We start from the raw sequence: 24,450 nt of genomic DNA on the forward strand, positions 1-24,450 counted from the left end.
AAAATCCGAGCCATAATCTGAATAGTGAGGCAAAGAGCTTGAAATGCAAGAAAACCTATAGAAATTTTATGCAAATTTTAAAAAAGAAAAACAAATCAGAATGAAAAGAGATTGAAAATAAAAGGACTCTCACCTTTGGTAAAATCCGAGCCATGATCTTAATAGTGAGGCAAAGAGCTTGAAGCTCTTTGATCTTATGAGTCTTGTTCCACCTACAAAAGAAAATGAGAGAGAGGTTAGAGATAAACTCGAGAAGAAAAGAGAAAGAGAAAAAAAAAAATCAAAAGAAGGGGGGGAGATCTTACCCTAGCTCCACTATGCATGGCAAAGGCCACCGGAGGAGACAATGGCCATACATGTCGGTAGTTGAGAAATAGACAAAGATACTAAATGGGGAAGCATAGAAGAAAACAGAGAGAGAGAGAGAGAGAGAGAGAGAGAGAGAGAGAGAGAGAGAGAGAGAGAGAGAGAGAGAGAGAGAGAGAGAGAGAGAGAGAGAGGTGTTTGTGAGGAAGTGCAAAGAAAGAGAAGAGAACGAGAGAGTGCAGAGAGAGAGAGATAAAGAGAGAAAGAGAGAAAGAAAGAGAAAGAACATAAGTGGAGGGAAAGAAGAAAATAAAAGAGAGGGAGAAAAAAGTGGGGTTTTGTACATACACATGGCGCGTCTAGGACTGCATGTTTAAGAAGCGACGTGACTCAACCCTGGTTGTCCAATGTGTGTTTTCTTTCGATGGATGGATCATTGTCACGTTAGTGATCCGTGTCAAAACTCTTGCGATCAACCAAGACTTGTCACGTGGCAGGATAACGTCATCCTGCTACAAAAAAATTAAAATAAATAATAATAAAGCAGTGCAACGTGTTGCCACTGCCTATTGACACGTGGCCTCTCTTCCCCAACTAGGTCAAACCCAGTTTGACTCGGGTCAACCTGGATTAACCCATTGATTCAATTCAGATTGGTTGAACCAATCTTATCGTCTAAACCACTGGTTCATTTATTTAGTTTTAAAATTAATGTTTAATTAATTTAAAATTTTTTAAAAAAATGGAAAAAATAGTAAAAAATAGAAAAAAAAATCATCAAAAATATTAAAATATTAGAAAATAAACAAAAATTATTTGAGTTATTTTCACTTGGATAAAAAAATGGAAAAATAAATTTATAAAAAATGAAGGAAAAAGTCTTTAAAAATCCTAGAAAAGTGCAAAAAAATGTTGAAAAATCTTCTAAAATTACTATAAAAAAAAATTGGAAAAATATGGGTATGTTTTCAAGACTCTTTTTTATCAAATTTGATGAATTTATTATATATATATATATATATATATATATATATATATATATATATATATATTATAGTTTTGTGTGTGTGCGTCTCAATGATTAAACAATGGGTAAAGACGTATTTTAGACCTCACTTATATTAGTTCTAAAAGAAGGTTTAGCTAATAAGATCCCCTCCTTTGAAGATCTTATTAGAAATTCTTAAATCGCACCTTATTTTGCATTTTATTTTTAGATTTTAAATATTTATTTGTTTATTTAAAGAGTTAAGTAGAGACCATTAGACTCATTTAGGGATAATTCTTTGTTAATTAGGTACCGTTCATAGAATGTGTAGATGGAGCTCTACTTTTAGCCGATATAGATGGATATGACGTACTACCCATCATTAAATCATACGTTGTAGAATATATATATATATATATTTGCTTGGTGACATGTATTCCTTTTTTATGAGATCAATAAGTATAGTTCCTTGATTTTTTATTCCTAATTGTGGTTAGTGTCTTATGGGTGAAATGATTGTGTTCTGATCAAATAATGTGTATCCATCTTTGACCGACCAGTATACCTAAAAGAACCAAGCAATGCATTGACTTGCTACTTGGTAACCCATTTGAGCCTTATTTTCAAACCAACTTTTTTTTTCAAAGTTAGTTTATCAAAAATTAACCTAGGTTTGGGTCCCCTTGTGTCTAAAAATTCATTTGAGGCGATGGTTACTGCCAAAATGATGACAAGTCATTTTTCTACTACCCAAAAAAAAAAAAATCCCTTGCTAGTCCTATTAAGCTTGAAAAATTTATTTCTTGAATATACCGTCAAAGATCACCCCCCACATTGGGGCAATTTTAAGAAAATTAATATAGAAACCCAAGTGAATCCCAAATAAAAAAGGGAACCAAGATCCTCTCACAAAAGGAAAAGCAAAATATATAGTAAAAGAAGGAAAATTAAGGAAAAATGAATAGGGTCATACTTCATAGGCAATCCTTGACAAATGCTACCCAGACAAAATTCATTACTTTGAGCCTTGTTAAATCTTTTCCTTCCTTAACCCACACCTTCAGCCTACATTACAGTCCAAATGGAGAGTCCTGGACTAATTGGTATGTGCTAGTACCTTAAATGAATTGTCAAACTCGATAGAGTTAAAACTATATTATGACCTGATCCTATTAAGGTACGTAGGCAGCTTGTTTAAGGAACAAGTTCAGTCAACTTTTTGCACCACTAGGGGCATAAATGTCATTTTGGGGAAGAGGTTTTTTGGCCTTATTTTCTCTATTCTTTTAGAAACTTGTATCTTTAACCTACATTTCGTCCTGTGTCTTAAAGTCCACCTTGAGATTGGAGCACTGATCAAAATACCCAATAAGACACTAATTGTAATTCAAGAACGAAAGGATGAAATGAGTTATGGAACAAAAATCAAGAAGGTGCTATTGAAAGTTGGCATCAAATTTATAGTGAGATAGTGAAGAAGTGGATGTAGTGAATGGGCAATATCAATTTTACTTTTTCCTATAAAGAAAGGGATTATAGGGTAAAACAAAAAAAGGTGTTTGCTCGTTGATTTGATTCTCTAAGTTAATATTAAGGTTACATAGACGTTAGAGTGCTGGTAAAGACACTTCCTATTAAACAAGCATGGAACCAGTTAAAGAGACAGGTTTGAGCATTTCATTAATGAGATAATGTTATTTGATTGTATACAACTTCAAAATAATTTAAACATTAGCACAATCCTTGAGACGGTGTCATCATCATGAAAATTCAGTGAAGCATTGGTTAATCAACATTCTTGAGATATATATGTCAAGTTGAGTAGTTTGATTACAAGTGGCTTGGGGAAAATGTCGTGCCAAGTTTTGGTAGGAAAAATATTTAGGGGTACTCACAATGCGAGTGGTATTTTTTGCTCAAGATTATAATTTTTTTGAAAATTGTTAATAGGGGTATCATTAACAAAGCATGAACTTTCTTCTCCAAGGATTGGAATCTGAAAAATGATAAGAAAAACTGAGATATGGCAAAGATGGGTTTCAAAATCTCTTCTGTTGATTACATTGGTTCACAGGCATACTTGAGGAGGAAAGTTGTGCATTTTCATGCATTGTATGCATTAATAGTGATAGAAAGCAATCTGCCTGCATTTTGTAAAATCATTGCATGAGTAGAGTTAATATGTGTCCTTATATCATGCATCATTATGTTCATATCATACAAATTTCCTGCATAAATTTTGTAAATAGTGTTCATTCCACTTCTCATCCATTCAATTCATTGTTTTCTACAAATTGGAATGATTTGTGTTTTACTTTGGACACTTACGATATTAGTTCCCAAATCCAGGTAGCCACTTCCAAATTATTTTGCCTACTTTGGATAAATGGGGACATTAGTTGTAATAACCCGGAAAAATTATATATATTAAAAAAATTAATTAATTAAAAAAATAAAATTAAGAGTAATTATTGATTAGTTAATTAATTAAACATTATTAAACTAATTAATTAAATAAACAAATAAAAAGAAATATCATGAAAAAAATAAAACTAATTATTAATTAATTAATTCAACATTATTGAATTAAATAAATAAATAAATAAAAAGTAATAGTAAAATAAAAATTGAAATAAAGATATATAAATATATATATAATATTAAAATAATATATATTAAATATAATAGGATGGATTGGATTTCAATTTCAAATCCAATCCATGCCGTCTCTGCGTGCTCTCTGTTCTCTCTCCCACTTTCTGTCATTTCCTTTTGTCTCCGTCACTCTCTCCTCAATTTCATCTATCTAATGAGCGCCGATTGAAAAACGGAAGATATCATTGGATTCCTAACTCCACCACCAACATTTCTACTGAAGTGGATTTGTCGTGGGAATGATTTAGGCACTGCTCCTGGGAAAAAGTAATTTTTCTCCATTTTTTCAATTTTGCTTTAAATCTACTGTTAAATCGACGATCAGACACCACCACTGGGTCCTAGTCGTCAATATCATCATTTTGGCGTAGGTAATTTTTCAATTGAGATTTTTTAGGCCCTACTCCAAAGAGAGAGTGAGATTTGGGAAATTTGGCAATTTGACTAAATTTAAGGGTATATGTATTATTTAGAATTTATGGCCCAATGAAGTATTAAAATAATATTTTATTCAGAAATAATTTATTGGAGTTCAGAATTTTTGATTCAGGGTCTGAGTGAGTGGCGCAGGCATCTTTTTGGGGTCCTTGTTGGGGTAGTTCAAGAAACCAGGTAAAGGGGAAATTAATATATTCAATCAGGTTTTTTTTTCATGAATCATGTGTTATTTATGTATATATGTTTTTATGTGGGTTTAAAATGTCAGCCATGAAATTTATGTTTTCTAAGCTTAGGATTGTCAATATAATTATGTATATGTGAAAGTGAACGAATGAAAGTGGAAAGAATTTTCTAATGAATTAAATAAGAAATGAAATGTATTTTGAGCATATAAATTTTAAATGTTGGTTGGATTATTTTACAGGCAATGTATGAATTTTACTACTAAACTGTGTGGCATGAGATTCTGTGCAAATATATGTTAAATGTACGAGATGCAGGTTAAGTAAGTAAAGCAATGAGAATAAAATATGATATGGACAATGTTGTCTGTGTATGTTAAATGCAACCACGTAAAGGTACGACAGCTGAAGGCCGGGTTAGCAGATCTAGCTCATTTCTATGTGGACTAACTGATGACAGTTAAAAGGAGCTGTGTTAGATTCTAGCGCATTTCTATGTGGACTAACAAATGACGGCTAAAGAGCGGCTGTTGTACAAAGGAATGAAATGAAAATGTTATGAAATGAAATGATAAGGAATGACAATGCAATGAAATAAAATGTGAAAGGTTAATAATACAAATGGGAAAGAATCACTTAAAGTGAAACACAAGGAAATGTTAAGTTATGAACATGAAAAAATGTGAATGATTGAATAACGATGGAAATAACGATGTATTATGATGTTAGAAGTATCTATGTACGTAGAACATGTTACGATTGGGCAAGACATGCTCTTCGCCTGAGGACTTGCTGAGTAAGGCGAGTGCACTAGTAGCTTCAGATGTGGCAGTAGCTGCATAATGCGCTAGGGCAGAGGGAACCTACTTGTATGGGCGAGTAGAATTCCCTATCTTTAGAGCCTTTACCGGTAAACTATTGTTGAATGCATGAGTACGAGATTAATTTATCACTTGAGGGCTTACTGAGTAAGGTGAGTGCCCTGGTATGCTTTAACTGCGACCTTTGGGTTGTCTAGGTATCAGAGCAGAAAGGTACTACTTGTATAGGCGGGTAATCACCCCTATCCTCGGGTAATCTCGTGGGTAAATCTTTGCATGTGATTGTTAGGTTCGGAAAATAACTTTCAGTATTATGTTAATAATTTGCAAATATTATTAAATGATATGTATAATCTCATGATGGCCACACGCTGAGTTTAATATATTGTTTCTTCCCTTACTGAGATGTGTCTCACCCGAATATGAAATTATCCTTTTCAGGAGTTCCTCGAGATCGAGCTAGAGAGCTCGAGATTTTACAGCATTTTTGGTAAATAGAAAGAGAAAATGGTATATTTTTATGTTAATTATGATATGTATATTTTATATTTTATGAGTTATGTTTTAAGTTTTATAAGATATGGATGGTTGTGAAACATATTGGTATTTGTGGATAATGTTTTGGAGACATGTATATATTTGAATACAGGTGGATGATTAATTTATTATGATTGGTAGTTAGAATTAATAAACTTTGGTATTATGTTATATGGACATTATGATGTATGTTTTCCGTTGTGTATGTTATGGCTTATGGATCTATCAAGATATTACCAAGTATAATGCGCCAGACCTGGGTTTATGGGTTTGGGGCATTACATTAGTTCCCAAATCCAAGTAGCCATCTCCAAATTATTTTTCCTACTTTGGGTACATGAGACATTAGTTCCCTAATCCAAGTAGTCACTTCCAAATTATTCTATCTACTTCAGATATTTGGTCATTAGTTCCCAAATTCGAGTACTCACTCCCAAATTATTTTGTCTACTTCGAATATTTGGGACATTAGTTCATAAATGCAAGTAGTCACTTTCAAATTGTTCTGTCTACTTCGGATATTTGAGCATTAGTTCTCAAATCGAAGTAGTCACTTCCAAGTTGTTATATCTACTACAGATATTTGGGCATTAGTTCCCAAATTCAAGCATTCACATCCAAATTGTTCTATCTACTTTGGATATTTGGGACATTAGTTCCCAAATTCGAGTAGTCCCTTCTAAGTTGTTTTGTCTACTTCGAATATTTGAGACATTAGTTCTCGAATCCGAGTAGTAACATCCAATTTGTTTTGTCTACTTCAGATATTTGTGGCATTAACTCCAAAATCCAAGTAGTTGCTTCCAAGTTATCTTGACTATCTCAGAGGCATGTGACAATAGTTCCCAAAATTAAGTAGTCGCTTTCAAGTTATTTTGGCTATCTTGAAAGCATATGGCATTAATTCCTAAATCCAAGTAGTCGCTGCCAAGTTATTTTGATAATCTCAAAGGCATGTGGTAACAGTTCCAAAATTTGAGTAGTCACTTCCAAGTTATTTTTGCTTAAAATTAGAATAGTGTTCCCAAGAGGGAGGGTGAATTGTATTAATTAAAGAATTTAAATCCTTTTCAACTTCTTACTTGTTTTAATGCAACAACAAGAATGTAAGTAAATCAATCAATTTATTATCACAACCAAATCACACCACAAAGTACTGAAAGATAGAAAGCAATCCAATCAACCACAATATGAAAATCAATCAATCATTCAAGAATTTGATGCTTTCAGCTTTTGGTAGTAGCCCTGTATTTATTTGCAAGCCCTGCTTTGGATTGAATTTTATTGCGTTTCTCTTAATTAAGATTTTCAAAAATTAACCAACGTACTCCTTTGTGGGTTTCCACAAACGGTTAATTGAAACGTACTTTCTAAAATCAAGAGTCTTCTTTGAATTTTGTTTTTAAGTCTTGCAACCTACACTTAACATACACAAGAATATATATAGTGCCGAAAATAAAAAGAGTAGGGATGAGCAGAACATCAAGTTTTATGAGGTTCGGCTTATCCCCATCCTATGTCCTCGCCTTTGGTCAATTCCACCAAAGGATTCCACTATGTATGCTCCTTTCTGGGCGGAGCAAGCCTTTTACAATATTCTCTCTTTTTCAGGAAGAGAAACCTCTCCAAGTGAGCAACCCAGGCTTGGTACAATGATCCAAATCAACTTTGAACCGTCAAAATACAACGAGAAGGCTACAAGAATCTGAGTACAATGAAACTCTCAAAACATAGCAGATTTGTACAAGTTAGAGCACAAAATATACTTCAATCAAATAATAATAATGAACGTATGAAGCTCAAGTATAGAGATCACCAAGGGTTCGTTGAGTGATTGAGAAAACTCAGTGTTAGAACCGTAGGTTGATGATTCACCAGCAATTTCAGAAGTTATCTCCTAGATGAAGTGTGAGCAATAGAGAACTTTAAGAGAGATTGAAAGCTTGAATGCAAGAGTGTTGTGTGATTACTTGATAATTAAATTCTTGGGACTAAGGAAGTATTTATAGGCATTTTAGGATTAGTTTCCTTGTTCCCCAAGTTACTTGGACTGTCTACCAAGTTTTTATAACATTCATAATTGAAAAACTGATTTTTAAAATTTTCCCTTTGAAATTTAAAAATTTAAAATCCTGTGGAGTCGGTCGGCTGGACAGGCGACTGGGTAGTATAGTTCACAAGGTCAGTCGGTAGAACAGGAGGCTGAGACCCTTTTGTCTACCAGAAATTAAATTCACTAAATTGTTAGTCTGTCGACTGAACCACATTCAAAAAGTGTCAGTCGGCTGGACATTGTTGGTCGATTGAGTAAGGCTAGTTCATTTGGTCAGTCGGCTGAGCAGTTTATTTAACTGTTGCATTTTTTTCAGTCGACTGACTGATCCTAGTGAATAATGGTCAGTCGGCTGGGCAGGTTTTCAACATATTGCTGTGTCAGTCAACTGAACCATTTCGGAGTGTTCTGGTCAGTCAGCTGATCGGCCACTCTTTTTCCAAAAACTTCCAATTTTGATTTGTAAACCTTTTTAATTTAAAAGACTCAAATGTAACTTTACAAAATCATTTTCCAAGGTTTTCAAAAATTGGTCTCTAAGTCTTTGCACCCTAATGAGCTTCATATTTCTAAATTATGTTTGATTTGATGTACTTACAAACGACTTTACTGAATATGACTTCTTAAGTACTAAGTCTTCAAGTCTCTTGATGTTCATCTTGACTTCGAGTCCCACTTAGCCTTTAAGTTTTTTCATTAGTCTTTTATTGCTTCAATACTCAGAGAAGCTTTCACTTAATCCTAAAATAAAGTCACTTAACAACACATGTTAAAACATCCTCATTTTTTATCATCAAAATAAGATTGAAAAGCCTAGTTAGGCCAACAATCTCCCCATTTTTTATGATGACAAATAAGGAGCAAAGATGAGGATAAAACGAACTCCCCCTTACTATAAACATTCTTTAACATGTGAGATCAAATATGTATAGCGTGTGGAAATGTTCAATATGCTCAAAGTCAAAGATAACAATATGCTCAAAGTCAAATAAGGCTCATCATTGTTCAACACGTTCATCATAAATATTCCATACACATCATAAATATAACATCTTTGTTTTTCTCAATCCCTCCCCCTTTGAACATCATTCAAAAACAAGGGGAAAGAAACAAGTCATAAGAAATAAGTAAAGCAACCAAGCTAAGTGTTTTGTCATACAATATGCCAAAATACAATCAAAAAGTTAAAAATTTCAAATTTTTAAGAAACAACATCAGTTTTCAGAATGATGTTCTTCTTCGACGGCATTCCCTTCTTCTTCTTCTTCTTCTTCTTCTTCTTTAGAACCATGCTCTTCTTTCGTGTCTTCCTTATCAGCATCACCACTTCCATTTTTGGAGTCCTGATCATCACTTCCATCATCACTAGTAGGAGCGAAATTGATATCCATAGGATTAGTGGTTGAGAGGATCTGGCTAAGTGTTTCACGATGCGACTCAAACGGTCATTAAGTGAGGAGTAATTAGCTTGAAGAGAAGAAAAGTTGGTTTGAAGGGATTGGAGCCTTGTTTGCATGTTTTGTCTAAAGTTGGTGAATTGCTTGTAGAATGGATTAAACCATGTAGGATGAATGGTAACAGGAGATTGACATACTTGTCCTCCACCTCCCTTTAGAATCCATCCATCCTCATACTTTTTCTACCCCATTAATTTGAGAGTTGTGGAATTGAAAATGTTATAATGGGTGCGTTTGACAAAGAAATCAGAAAATGAGGATATTTGAAGTTTTGCAAAAAGCATATTTAGGATTCCTCCATAAGGAAGGGTAACTCACCATGCCTCTACACGCGATATCGTCCATTTAAGTATAAGACTCAGTAAGTCTAGTTTCTTGCCCTTGAGCAAGCACTAGAGGACAAAGCATTCTACAGAGGAGATATATGCATGGGATCCATCTTGAGGGAGTATATTATATGTGATGATTTTTTGCAAAATTTGAGCTTGAAGATTCAAATGTTTATATAGCAAAGGATTGTCAAAAGAAACGAGCTCGATATCTAATATCAAAGGAAGGATTTCTTCTGGAGTGAAGTCTTGTTCTAGAATCCAAGAAGTACCAAAAGTAGGACATTCAAAATCTCCATTGGTGATTTTAAAAATTTTTGCAAGGGATTTGGGAGTGAGAGAGATAGATTTTCCTATCACTTTGGTAGAAACTCCGTGTTCTTCCTTAACAAGATTTGCGTAGAAAATTTTGACAAGGTTTGGGAAGTGTCCCTTAGCTTAATAGAGAACGAAAATTTTCCATCTTAGGGTTTCAAATAAGGAAATTATTTGTGGGAAATCAGATTGGAAAAATGAAGCATCAAAGATTTTACCTAGGATTGGGACCGCTATACTTAGATGATTGCGATAGAAGCTCTTGGCGTGTGAGGCTACGAGCCATTGTTCGATCGAAGGATCTTCACTGGGTTGAGATGAGGTGGAAGGTTTCTTACTTCCTACATACTTGATCCTCGGCATTGTGGAGTTGTTTTATGAAAAACGGAGGTGATAGTGTTAGATTTTGGAAATGGAAGAAAATATTTTGGTGAGTTTTGGCGGTGGAGGAACTGAGGAAAGGAAGAGAAAGAGAGCACAAGTGAGTAGAAACCCTAGGTTAGTTGGCTAACCACTCGAATGACTCGGGTTTTTATAAATGAGTCTAGGGTTTTTTCCATTAGTCAGTCGGCTGACTGCAGGGTTAGTTGGCTGATTGCTTTCTATTTCAAAAACCATAGCTCAGTTAGTCGGCTGGGTCTTAGGTCAGGCGGCTAACTATAACGCTCTTCTTATTCATTTGTTTAGTCAGTCAGCTGGGCCTGTGATCAGTTGGCTAACTATTTAATCTTTCTTAAATTTTGACTTTTTACTTAATTTCTTTACTGTATAATAGGCCAAGCTATCTTCCAAGTTTATGAATCTATCTTTTGAGAGAGGTTTAGTGAAGATATCAGCCCATTGATCATTTGTATTGATAAATTCAAGAGTTATGTCTTCTTTTTAAACATGATCTCTTAGAAAATGATGTCTTATGTCAATGTGCTTGGTTCTTGAGTGTGAAATAGGATTTTTAGATATGTTTATCGCACTTGTGTTGTCACACTTAATTGGTATTGTTTGATAATCTAGATTAAAGTATTTTAATTGTTGTTTCATGTATAGTATTTGCGCACAACAACTCCCGGCTGCTACATATTCAGCCTCAGCATTGACAAGGCCTTGGAGTTTTGTTTATTTGAGAACCAAGATACTAATGATCTTCCTAAGAAGTGACATGTGCCACTTGTACTCTTTCTATCAATTTTTCATCCGTCATAATCCGCATCTAAATAGCTTATCATTTCAAAATCAGTGTCCTTTGGATACTGCAAGCCTAGATCAAGGGTTCCTATCAAGTATCTTAGAATTCTTTTGGTTGCAACTTGATGAGATTGTTTAGGTGCTGATTGATATCTAGCGCACATGCATACACTAAACATAATATTGGGTCTACTAGCTATTAAATATAGTAAACTACCTATCATTCCTCGATAATGTTTTGTGTCTACTGGTTTTCCCTTTTCATCTTTATCAAGGTTTGTTGAGGTACTCATAGGGGTTCCTATGGGTTTACTTTCTTCCATATCAAACTTTTTAAGCATATCTTTAATATATTTAGTTTGATTTATAAAAGTTCCACTTTTGGCTTGTTTGATTTGTAACCCAAGGAAATAATTCAACTCTCCCATCATACTCATTTCAAACTCTTTTTTGCATACATGTGGCAAAATCTTTACATAGTTCTTCATTTGTGGCACCAAATATGACATCATCAACATATATTTACACTATTATGTTTTTGGTTTTTATAAAAAGTGTGTTGTCTACCATTCCTCTTGAAAAATCATTTTTGAGTAAAAATTTACTTAGTCTCTCATAACAAGCTCTAGGAGCTTGTTTTAAACCATACAAGGCTTTAGATAATCTAAATACGTGATCAGGATGTTTTAGATTTTCAAAATCTGGTGGTTGATTTACATAAGCCTCTTCATTTATATACCCATTTAAGAAAGAACTTTTTACATCCATTTGATATAGCTTGAATTCCTTATGGGCTGCATAGGCTAGGAGCATTCTAATTGCTGCCATTCTTACTACGGGGGCAAAGGTTTCATCATAGTCAATAACTTCTTCTTGATTGTGTCCTTGAGCTACTAGCCTAACCTTGTTTCTAACCACTATCTCATTTTCATCTTTCTTATTTCTAAAGACTCATTTAGTTCCTATGATTGAATGATCTTTAGGTTTAGGCACTAATTGTCATACTTGACTTATTTCAAATTGATTGAGCTCTTCTTGTGTAGTCATAATCCATGAATCATCATTTAATGCTTCTTCTATATTTTTTTGGTTCATCTTGAGATAGAAATGCATAATGGTTGCATATGTTCTTCATTGATTATCTAGTGGTTACTCCTTTTGTTGGTTCTCCAATAATTTGATCTTTTGAATGATTTTTAACATATTTCCATTCTTTTGGCAATTCTTGATTTTCTGTGGGTTTTTCTTGTGAAGTTTCTTCATTGTTTTCTTTTATTTCTTCTTTAATTTCAATATTTTCTACCTTTTGTGTGATATCTTCTTTTTCATTATTCTTGATATCATTTGCAAAGGGATTTGATTCATCAAAAGTTACATGCGTTTATTCAATGATAGTAAGTGTTCTTTTATTATAGATCTTATAAGTTTTACTATTTGTAGAATATCCTAAAAAAATTCCTCCATCTAATTTGACATCAAATTTCCCTAAGTCATCTTTGTTATTTAGAACAAAACATTTACACCCAAATACATGGAAGTAAGCTATGTTAGGTCTTCTCCCTTTCCATAATTCATATGGTGTCTTGTTTAGATTTGATCTAATAGATACCCTATTTATTACATAACAAGCTGTATTTACAATATCAACCTAAAAATACTTAGGTAAATTATTTTCATTTAGCATCGTTCTAGCCATTTCTTGAAGGTTCTATTTTTCCTTTCAACAAGTCCATTTTGTTGTAGAATTCTAGGAGTTGAAAAATTATGATTTATACCATGATCACTACAAAATTGTTCAACATCTTTATTTTTGAATTTTCTACCTTGGTCACTCCTATAGTTGGTAACATTATAACATTTCTCATTTTGAAGTTTCTTGCATAGAGTTATTAACATATCACAAGTTTTATCTTTATTGGCTAAAAACAATACCCATGTGTATCCAGAATAATCGTCAACAATCACAAAAGCATATTGTTTTCTACCTAAGCTTTGAGTTCTAGTAGGTCCAAACAAGTCTAAGTGCATGACTTCTAAGGGCCTACTAGTTAATATGTATTTCTTCTTTTTAAAGCTTGTCTTGTTTTCCTAATTGGCAAGCATCACAAATTTTATCTTTTATAAATTTAGTATTTGGTAAGCCTTTTACTAGATTCTTCATAGACAATTTAGGTAGAAGATTCATGCTAGCATGTCCTAATCTTCTATGTCAAAACCAACTATTTTCATTTAATGTAGCCAAGAAAGTTACATCTTGAGATATTAAATTATCAAGATTTATGCGATACACATTGTTCATTCTATGAGCTGTGAATAGAATTTCATTATTCTTAGGATTTTGAATTATGCATTTTTCTTTCTTAAAGATAATTTCAAAACCTTTGACACTAAGTTGACTAATACTTAATAGATTATCCTTCAAACCATCTACTAACAACACATCATCAATTGTAAGTGAGGGCTCTTTACCTACTTTGTTAATTCCAACAATTTTACCTTTGGCATTGTCACTGAAGGTTACGTATCCCCCATCTTTTTGAGTTAATGAGGTGAACTTGGTTTTATCTTCGGTCATGTGTCTTGAACACCCACTGTCCAAGTACCACTTTTCCTTTGATGGCGTTGTCCTAAAGCATACCTACAATGAAAGATTTTAAGATGTTACTTTTGGAATCCAAACTTTTTTAATTTTCTTTAAATTATTTCTAGCTCCATTGTTTTCTTTCCATTCATTTTTAACTTTAACATACCTCTTTTTAAGAGGGCAGTTAAACATGATATGTCCTTTGTTCTTGCACATGTAGCAAGTGGTATGTTCATGTACATTAGTTGAAGAAGTACTAGCATAGTGTTTAGCTTCTTTCACAAAGTACCCCATGAACAACTTCTTCTTTCTTTTATTTGTTATTCCATTATAACTTATTCCTTCTCTATTTCCATGCATTCTTTGTTGTCCAATCATTTTCTCAAAGTTTTCTTTTCCTTTTGTAAAGTTGTAGATAATTTTCTCTTTATCCTCAAGTGTCTTCTTAAGATCAATTATTTCTGAATTCTTCTTACGTTGATCATCTACTTGTATTTTTACTATTTCTTGTGACATATCATTTATTTTCTCTTTTAGATTTTCAATTTGAGAATCTTTCTCTTTTTCAATAGATTTAGAGGATTCAAGTTGTTTTATTATATTTTCATTTTGTGCTTTCAAAGTTATATTTCTTTTAGAAACTTTGATAAATCTTTTATGTAGAGAAAACAACTCGACTTGAAGTTCTTTGTAGGAGGGCATGCTATCACAAGATTCATCACACGATTCACTACTAGATTCTTCTGATGAGGAGTAGTAAGAATTTACCTCTTCATCATGTGCCATGAAGCACATGTTAGTCATCTCTTGCCCGCTTGACTCATTTTCCATTTCTCTTGAACTTGTGTCATCCAATGTTGCCTTCATGGCTGTCTTCTTTTCCTTCTTGAGTTGAGGGGGTCCAATTTGATATGACCTAGCTTTTTGCAATGATAACATATAGGTGGATCATTTTTATTTTTGTTTTCTTTCTTACTTGTTTCTCCTTTTACAAATTTTGTTTTACTAAATTTTCTAGGGAACTTTTTGTTTCTTCTATAGAACTTGTCAAGTCTTTTGGTAATGAATGCTAATTCATCTTGGTCTAGATCACTTGATTCACTATTGTCATCACTTGAGCTTTCGTTAGCTGTTTTTAAAGTGATAGATTTCTTGTGTTTAGGTTCAGGATTTCTTTCCTTTAAGGTAAACATATAAGTTCATCTAGTGATGTGGTTTTAAGGTTTCTACCTTTCGTTATTGTTGTGGCCTTTGGTTCCCATATGGGTAGTAGACCTCTAAGTATTTTCGAATCATCTCATAGGTAGTGTAGGTTTTTTCTGAGGCATTGAGAGAATTGATTATGTGAGTGAACCTTATATACATATTAGTAATAGATTCATTTGAATTCATTTTGAAAACTTCATATTCACTAGTCAGAATATGAATCATATTGTCTCTAACATCGACTGTTCCTTCATAGGTTACCTCTAGTTTATCCCAAATTTCTTTGACTGTTTTGCAAGCCATGACTCTATTGAGTTCTTTAATATCTAGAGCACAATATAAAGCATTTATAGCACTTGAATTAACTTGCAACATTTTGTGATCTAAGTCGGTCATGTCCTTTTTCTCTTTAGGAACTTGTTTTTCGTCTACTAGTTTGAAAGGTATTAAGTCACCATCCGTTACAAACTCCTAAGCTTTCCAATCCATAGTCTAAAGATATATTCTCATACGCTGTTTTCAAAAGGTGTAATTCATTCCACAAAATATTGGTAGTCGGGTTGAGGATTGACCCTCTCTGAAGGGAGCTATTCCTATGTGTGCCATTTTGATTTTTATATAACTTCTTGTTAAGATTTACTATAACTATGCTCTGATACCAATTGAAATTAGAATAGTGTTCCCAAGAAGGGGGTGAATTGGGTTAATTAAAAATTTTAAATTCTTTTCAACTTCTTACTTGTTTTAATGCAACAAGAATGTAAGTAAATCAATCAATTTATGATCAAAATGAAATCATACCACAAAGTACTGAAAGTTAAAAAGCAATCCAATCAACCCCAATATGAAAATCAATCAATCATTTAAGAATTTGATGCTTTCAGCTTTTGGTAGCAGCCCTGTATTTATTTGCAAGCCCTGCTTTGGATTGAATTTTATTGCATTTCTCTTAATTAATATTTCCACAAATTAACCAACGTACTCCCTTGTGGGTTTTCGCAAACGGTTAATTGAAACGTACTTTCTAAAATCAAGAGTCTTCTTTGAATTTTTTTTTTAAGCTCCGCAACCTACACGTAGCATACACAAGAATATATATAGTGCAGAAAATAAAAAGAGTAGGGATGAGAAGAACACCAAGTTTTACGAGGTTCGGCTTATCCCCAACCTACGTCCTCGCCTTTGTTCAATTCCACCAAAGGATTCCACTATGTATGCTCCTTTCTGGGCGGAGCAAGCCTTTTACAATATTCCCTCTTTTTCAGGAAGAGAAACCTCTCCAAGTGATCAACCCACGCTTGGTACAACGATCCAAATCAGTTTTGAACCATCAAAATACAATGAGAAAGCCACATAAGTACAATGAAACTCTCAAAGCAGAGCAGATTTGTACAAGTTAGAGCATAGAATATACTTCAATCAAATAATAATAAAGAACGTATGAAGCTCAAGTATAGAGATCACCAAGGGTTCGTTAAGTGATTGAAAAAATCAGTGTTAAAACCATAGGTTGATGATTCACCAGCAATTTCAGAAGTTATCTCCTAGATGGAGTGTAAGGAATAGAGAACTTTAAGAGAGATTGAAAGCTTGAATGCAAGAGTGTCGTGTGATTACTTGGTAATTAAATTCTTGGGATTAAGGAAGTATTTATAGGCATTTTAGGATTAGTTTCCTTGTTCCCCAAGTTACTTGGAGTGTCCACCAAGTTTTTATAACGTTCATAATTGAAAAACTAATTTTTAAAATTTTCCTGTTGAAGTTTAAAAATTTTAAATCCCGTGGAGTTAGTCGGCTAGACAGATGACTGGGTAGTATATTTCACAGGGTCACTCGGCAAGATAGGTGGCTTAGACCCTTCTATCTACTAGAAATTAAATTCAGTAAATTGTTGGTCGGCTAACTGAACTACGTTCAAAATGTATCAGTCGGCTTAACATTGTCAGTCGATTGAGTAAGACTAGTTCATTTAGTCAGTCAGTTGAGCAATTTATTTAACTATTGCATTCTTGTCAGTCGGCTGACTAATCCTGGTTCATAATGGTCAGTCAACTGAGCCATTCCAAAGTGTTCTGGTCATTCGGCTGACCGACCATTCTTTTTCCAAAAACTTCCAATTTTGATTTGTAAACCCCTTTAATTTAAAAGGCTCAAATGTAACTTTAAAAAATCATTTTCCAGGATTTTCAAAAACTGGTCTCTAAGTCTTTGCACCCTAATGAGCTTCATATTTCTAAATTATATTTGATTTGAAGTACTTACAAATGACTTTACTGAATATGACTTCTTAAGTACTAAGTCTTCAAGTCTTTTGATGTTCATCTTGACTTCGAGTCCCACTTAGCCTTTAAGCTTTTTCATTTGTATTTTATTGCTTCAATACTCGAAGAAGCTTTCACTTGATTTGACTTTGATTTCCAACTTGCTTCCATGACAAACATGAGTGTAAAGTTATGTAATCCTGAAATAAAGTTGCTCAACAACATATGTTAAAACATCTTCATTTGTTATCATCAAAATAAGATTGAAAATCCTAGTTATGCCAACATGGCTATCTCAGAGTCATGTGGTACTAGTTCCCAATTTCGAGTAGTCGCTTCCAAGTTGTTTTGGCTATCTTAGAGGTATGTAGCAGTAGTTACCAAATCTAAGTAGTCCCTTCCAAGTTGTTTTAGCTATCTCAGAGGCATGTGACATTAGTTCTAAAATCCAAGTAGTTGCTTCCAAGTTGTATTGGCTATCTCAGAGGCATATAGTAGTAGTTTCCAAATCTAAGCAATCACTTCCAAGTTGTTTCAGCTGTCTCAGAGGCGTGTTGTGTTATTTCCCAAATTTGAGTAGTCGTTTTCAAAATTGTAATGATTTATCTACCTTATTGGTATGTGGCATAGATCCTAAACCCATGGTAGTGATCTTTTCATAAATTAGGACAATTTACACCTTACTATGTAAGTTTGTTGAGTTGACCTGGATTTCATGCATCTTTGTAAATCCTTACATTTTTCTTTTGTTAGGGTTTTGTTATATAAGACTCGATCAAAATTTGTATATCTTGTCTTTGTAGATTTGTTACTATAGGATGCTAAGAGACATGCCTTCCTTTCATCCTAAGTAACAAATCTATAAAGAGGGGTAGCCGTTGACATCCCATTTTGTTCGGGGCTTATATAACACAAATTGCAAAAATTTATTAATGCAAGAAAATACAAGAAAAATGAAAATACAAGGAAAATTAAATTTTTACATTGAAAATAAAAAAAATAAAAGGAAAAAATGAAATAAAAAACAAGTGGGCCAACATCTTCATCTTTAAACCTACAGGCACTAAAAGGAAAAAAATTGGAAATCAGACATGTGGGAATTTACGTAAGTAACATGTTGGTGAAATCATAGTTTAATGCAAGCATAAATTGATCAATTTAATTTAATTGTGATTGATCAGTTAAATTTTTTTTGATTAAAATCAAAATTAATGGAATTGATCCCCAAAGCCTATTGTAGGTTTCAGAAGGGACAAATATAGGCACAGATAGAGAAAACACAGTGAAGGAGTGGAAATACTCATTGAAAATTTTGAGGAAAAATTGTGAAGAAAAGGCTGAGTAACGGAAGATTGAAGAAATTAAAGAGGGCTAAAGATTGAAGAGATCAAATTGCAAAAGTAGCAGAAGCTTGCTAGCAAAAAGAAAATGGTTCAAGTTGGTTTGAGTGTTCATTTTGGTTGCAAGTCCAAAATGATCCCTTTCGAAACTTTGAATGAAATTCTACAAAAAAACCCAATCCCAAACCTGAGAGCTTAGATCCAAATTTCGATTTGAATATATAGACTCGGATCCGAAATTTGGGTTCAAATTGACCTAGGTCCAAGTCAACTAATCCAAATACCCAACTCGAGACTCGAGTTTGAAAACTTTTGGACCGAAGTCATTGTTGACTTTGGTTAGCTTAAACCAACATTTAGCCTAAACCTAACTTAGCCTAACCCAAAACCCATCTAGCTTAACTTGACTAAACTCAACCTAAAGCCTAGCTAAACCAGCCCAATTCTAAAACTACTTGAGATCGCTAGGCCTAGGCTTAGCTCTTAGACCCCATATGTTCACAACCCAATTGGGCTAGCCCAAGCCCAAGTCTCATGACCTCTTAACTAACGCTTCAAATCCCTAGTCCCAAATTACCCTAGGCCCAACTCACCTGAGCCCAACTAGCCAAAACTAACTCAACCCTTCACTAAACCCTATCCTTAGCCCGACTTGAGCCAAAATCTAACCTAGGTTAGAACCCAAGTCAATCAACCCCCAATCCCTTGTTTGATTCGCAAGAAAATCTCTAGAAATTTCATGCAATTTTTTTTTTTTTAAATAGAATGAAAGCAGATCGAAAATAAAATAAAAAATGTCTCCTACCTTTGGTAAAATTCGAGCCTTGATATGAAGAGGGAGGCAAAAAGCTTGAAGCTCTTTGCACTCATGAGTCTTGTTCCACCTGCAAAAGAAGGGAGAGGTTAGAAAGAGATCTAAGAAAAAGAAAACAAAAATCAAAAAGGGGGATGATCTTACCTTGGCTCCACTGTGCGTGGCAGAGGCGATCAAAGAAGATAGTGTCCATGTAGGGATAGTTGAGAAATAGACAGAGACTAAATGCAAAAGCAGAGAGGAAAAAGGAGAGAGAGATTTTTGCGAAAGAAAGGAAGAAAGAAATTGTAGAGAGAGAGAGAGAGAGAGAGAGAGAGAGAGAGAGAGAGAGAGGGATAGAGAAAAAGAGACATTTGTGAGGAAGTGTGAAGAAAGAAAAGAGAACGAGAGAGTGCGGAGAAAGAGAGGAGAGAGACAAAAGAGTGGTGTGAGAGTGAGAGAGAAGAAAGCCAAAGAAAGAACAGAAGCGGAGAGAAAGAAAAAAAGAAAAGAGAAAGAGAGAGAAATATGGGGTTTTTACATATACAAGTGGGACATGTGTCACCATACGGATGGGAACACGTGGCGCATCCAGGGTAGCCTGTTTGAGAAGTGACATGACTCGATCCCCAACCATCCAATGTGTGTTTTCTTTGGACGAACAGATTGCTGACATGTCAAACTCTCAGGATCAACAAGGACTTGCCACGTGGCAGATGATGTTACCCTACTACAAAAAATTTAAAATAATAATAATAACTAAATAATAAAAATATATAATAAGAAGTGCCACGTGTCACCACTACTAGCTGACACATGACCACTTTTCCCCAATTAGGTAAAAACCAATTTGACCCAAGTCAACCTAGCTTGATCTGTTGATCCGGTTCAAACTGGTTGAACCGGTTTGACCACCTAAATCACTGATTCATTTATTTAATTTTAAAATTAATTTTTAATTGACTTTTAATTTTTAAAAAATTTGAAAAAAAAATAGTAAAAAATTAGAAAAAAAAAATTATTTGAGTTATTTTGACTCGAATAACAAAAACTAGAAAAGTAAAAATATAAAAAATGAAGGACAAAGTCTTTAAAAGTCATAGAAAATAGCAAAAACAATGTTAGAACATTTTCAAAAAATTCTAAAAATTTTTTTGAAAACATATGTGAATGTTTTAAATACTCTTTTTTTTTTAACAAATTTTATGAATTTATTATCTGTATATATATATTTATTTGTGTGCATCCCAATAATGAAACAAATGATAAAGAGGTATTTTAGACCTCACATATATAAGTTTTCAATGGGGTTTATCTAAGAAGATCCTCTCCTTTGGAGGTCTTATTAGACATTTCTAAAGCGCATCTTATTTTATATTTTTTTTTAAAAAAATTTAATTTTTATTTTATTTTTTAAGGAGTTAATTAAAGACCATTATATTCAGTTTAGGGATAATTCATGGTTAATTAGGTAACGTTCGTCAAACGAGTGTGTAGGAGTATCTTTTTTTCACATAAAAATTCTCAATTCCAATTTTAATAAAAACAGACTGAGACTACTGGTTCATTGACTTAGGATTAGTCTAGGAACCAATCAACTAATAATTAGGTAAACTAACCACACCTAGATAAATAATAGATTAGTGGTAACTCTATTGAACTATTAATATTATTATTATTATTATTATTCCTCGCCATTTCGAACCTTCTTTCGGGACGTTGCGACAAATGAAATTGAACAAGCGCATTTTTTTTTTCTTCCAAAGATACATTAAAATTTTCTTTTAACATTAAGATTCATGTGAAATTTTTTAAAAAAATGTTTAAAAAATAAAGAATGAAGGATTCTACTTTTTCATGTGTTTATAAAGGAAAGTTAGGAAAGAAAAAAATATATATATATCTAACAAATTAATAAAATTTATGCATCATAAATATTTGATTTTTCTTGGTGTCCGGTCATATAAGAATATTTTTTAAATATTTGATATAGAGAAAAAATACAATGAAAATTAATTTTCCTCCTATTTTTCCTTCTTTTCCTCCCTCAAACAAAATCTTACTTCAAACAGAATCTAAAGAAACTTCAATTAAACATTTCTTATTGTCTTGAATTTTTTTTTTTTTTTGAAAAAAATAAAAAAAAAAACCCTCACATTGTATTTTGGAACATGAATTAAGAGGTTTCGATTTGAATTTGTATAAATTTGAAAGATGTTTAATATAGTTTAATGCATTAGCTTGCCCAAGTTTTCAAAAATTTAATCCAAAATTTCAACTTGCTCCCAAATGTAAGAAAATTTTGACTATTTTAATAACTTTTATTATCAAAAGACACCAACCTCCCAAATTTTGAGAAAAAGACGACTTCTCTTAAAATTTCAAAAATCCTACTAATCTCTCCTAAAATTTCAAAAATTCAACATACAACCATGACATTTGCGTTTAGAGACATTATACTTAAGAGACTTTTCTTTTTTTTATCAAATATAAAAATATGTTTGTATTTTTTTGGCAAACATTAAAATCTTATTGGAAACTTGAAAAATATTAGGAAAATGAGAGAAAAGTATGAACGAATTACTTTTACATGTTTTCATCAAATAACATAAGGAAATTTAAAAAATATATGTATCAAGTAACAAAATTTGATTTTATGTATCATTAATATTTAATTTTTAATCATATTAGACCTAATGCTCTGCTAAAGCTCATTTTTAGCAGTACTTGGCATAGAGAAAAAATATAATGAAAACTAAATTTCCTCATTTTCTTTTATTTTCCCATCTAAAATCCATGATCCAAACAGACCATAAATGAGATCTGTAGAATTTATGAAATCTCAAGGAATATTTTTAAGATTTTTGAATCTCAGTGTCAGTTGAGGTCCTGTTCTTTGGCCAATCTTCAAGGGAGGTTTGTGTGTTTTCCCTTTTTATCAAATCTGAGTCAAAGGTGAATGGAACGAGGTGGGTGAAAATTTTGGCATAAAAAGAGAATGATATGATAAAGGAGACTTTAATTAGAGATTTAAAATGAATTGGACCCACTGATTGCTTACACAAAAGGGAAATAAGAAAGATCAGAAGGCATTCTAGGGCACAGTCAATCCAGATAAAATTGAGTGCAGACAATGCCAAATCAAAAAATTGATGCTTCATGAATCTTCAAAATCATAGCTACGAAATCCAGAGTCGAATGCTTTTCCCAACCCATAACCACACAATTTTGTAGAACGATTGCAACGTCATTACTCGTGGCCGTTGAATTAATTTATTTTTTCTTGGAGACTAAACAATATAAACTAGAAACATTGTTCAGAATATGCAAGTGCTCTAAAAATAAGTGCCTTAATTTCCAAAAGGAATTCTGCATCCTTTCCAGCCTCCAAATGCAACTGCAGGGACGAAATTAAATAGAGGATGATGGTCCAGCTGATGACGCTTCTTGCAAAGATATAGGTAGCAAAAGAAGAATTTTGATTTACTATACAGCACAAAGAATTACACCAGTTTCCAGAGAGGGCGAGTAACGAGGAAAAAAAATTTGTTTGACATATCACAGGAATCTACTATATCTTTATGACATTAGATATATCTTTATGACATTAGAAATGGCAACCTGGTGAATCTTTTATTTACACTTAACCCCATGTTGGAAGCCTAACTTCAGACTTTGGATTTGAATTTTATGTAAGTTTTGTCAAAATGCAGTACAATACGACATGGGTTCTTTTCAAATTTACACAAATTTAAAATCCAAAGCCCAAAAATTATGCTTTCAAACACAACCTAAGATTCTCTTAGCTCTAAGACTTCTCCTGCCAAGCTTGTAGAGTTCAATCATTGGAGTCAGCACAGTTATCCACCTAATTATACAGGGTAAATGCCAGCCGCAAAGGAGGTGTCAATACCTGAAGCCAGAGTTATTTCTGGAACCCTTCACAAGAAATTAGTTGTGGTCCATCTCTGTGGCTAGGAGGAATGGTCCCCAAGGGCAGCCGCTGCGTGATTAAAATGCAAGGGCTTCTTAGAAGCCCGGATATTCTTGAGTGTCATCATAAGTTTCTCTCTCTCTCCTTCAACCTCTGCGAACTGGAGGCTCAGTTGAGAATAACGGGCATGCATCTCTTTTAGCTCGCTCTCCACTGCTGCATTCCGTCCCCTCAGTTCCAACATGTCCTTTATCAGCTCATTGATGTCTCTGAAGCTCTGGAATATTGCCCCCTCATCACTATGCTGCTTGAGGAAAGAACTAAACCATGGGAGGAAAAGGGAAAGTTAAATTTCTTCAACGTTTCTTTTGTTGATTCTAAAAGAGCTACCATTTAGCCATGCAAATCTTAAAATACTTGTTTGAGGGGCGTCCTAGTCACAGATTCAACGTGTGAAAACAGCCTTTTGCAAAAATGTAAGGTAAGGCTGCCTACAATTGAACCAATCATGGTCTATCCCTTCCCCAGACCCCACGTATGCAGGGTTTTGTGCACTGGACTGCCCCTAGTCTCATCATGGAACCATTGCAAGCCACCAAAGTAGCAGCTACATTGCCGTGAAATTAAAATGAAGAAAGGGGAGTGGGGAAAATGAGCACTAGCCCATTACACATCCTACAACCAAAACAAGGTCTCAGTCTACGTACTGGTAAAATAAGCTAGTGTGAGTCTTTTCAGGGAAATAATTTCCACTAAAGGATACTATCACACAACCGAAAAAAATAAAAAATAAAAATAAAAATAAAAATAAATAATAAAGATAACACAAGATCAAAAAATGATGGAGAATGAGGCATGCTTTACAGTATCAGTCTATGCATCTGACAATATGACCTATTCTTACAGCGGTCAATTAGTGTCACACTGGCAGGATCAATCTTCGAGTTAGCAGCAGGGGTGAGAGCAGGGTGTGGCAATCAAAAGCAACTTCACAACTTTACGTCCCCTGCTCCCAGCATTTGAATATTACACTTAGGCCACCTAATTTTCAAAAATTGTCAATATA

The 24,450-nt window shown here is 33.5% G+C and overlaps 1 protein-coding gene across 6 annotated transcripts in view; it reads right to left on the minus strand.

Annotated features, from left to right (window-relative positions):
- Positions 1-22,910: 22,910 nt before the first annotated feature.
- LOC131162298 (uncharacterized) overlaps positions 22,911-24,450 on the minus strand; it is a 73,904-nt gene continuing 72,364 nt past the window's right edge. For all 6 annotated transcript variants that reach the window (XM_058118613.1, XM_058118614.1, XM_058118617.1 and 3 more), the window contains one exon: positions 22,911-23,704. In XM_058118613.1, coding sequence (XP_057974596.1) covers positions 23,425-23,704 — 280 coding nt within the window. In that variant the 3' untranslated portion in view covers positions 22,911-23,424. The remainder of the gene's footprint in view (positions 23,705-24,450) is intronic.

The sequence above is a fragment of the Malania oleifera genome, chromosome 8, assembly GCF_029873635.1.
Source record: "Malania oleifera isolate guangnan ecotype guangnan chromosome 8, ASM2987363v1, whole genome shotgun sequence".
Lineage (NCBI taxonomy): Eukaryota > Viridiplantae > Streptophyta > Magnoliopsida > Santalales > Ximeniaceae > Malania > Malania oleifera.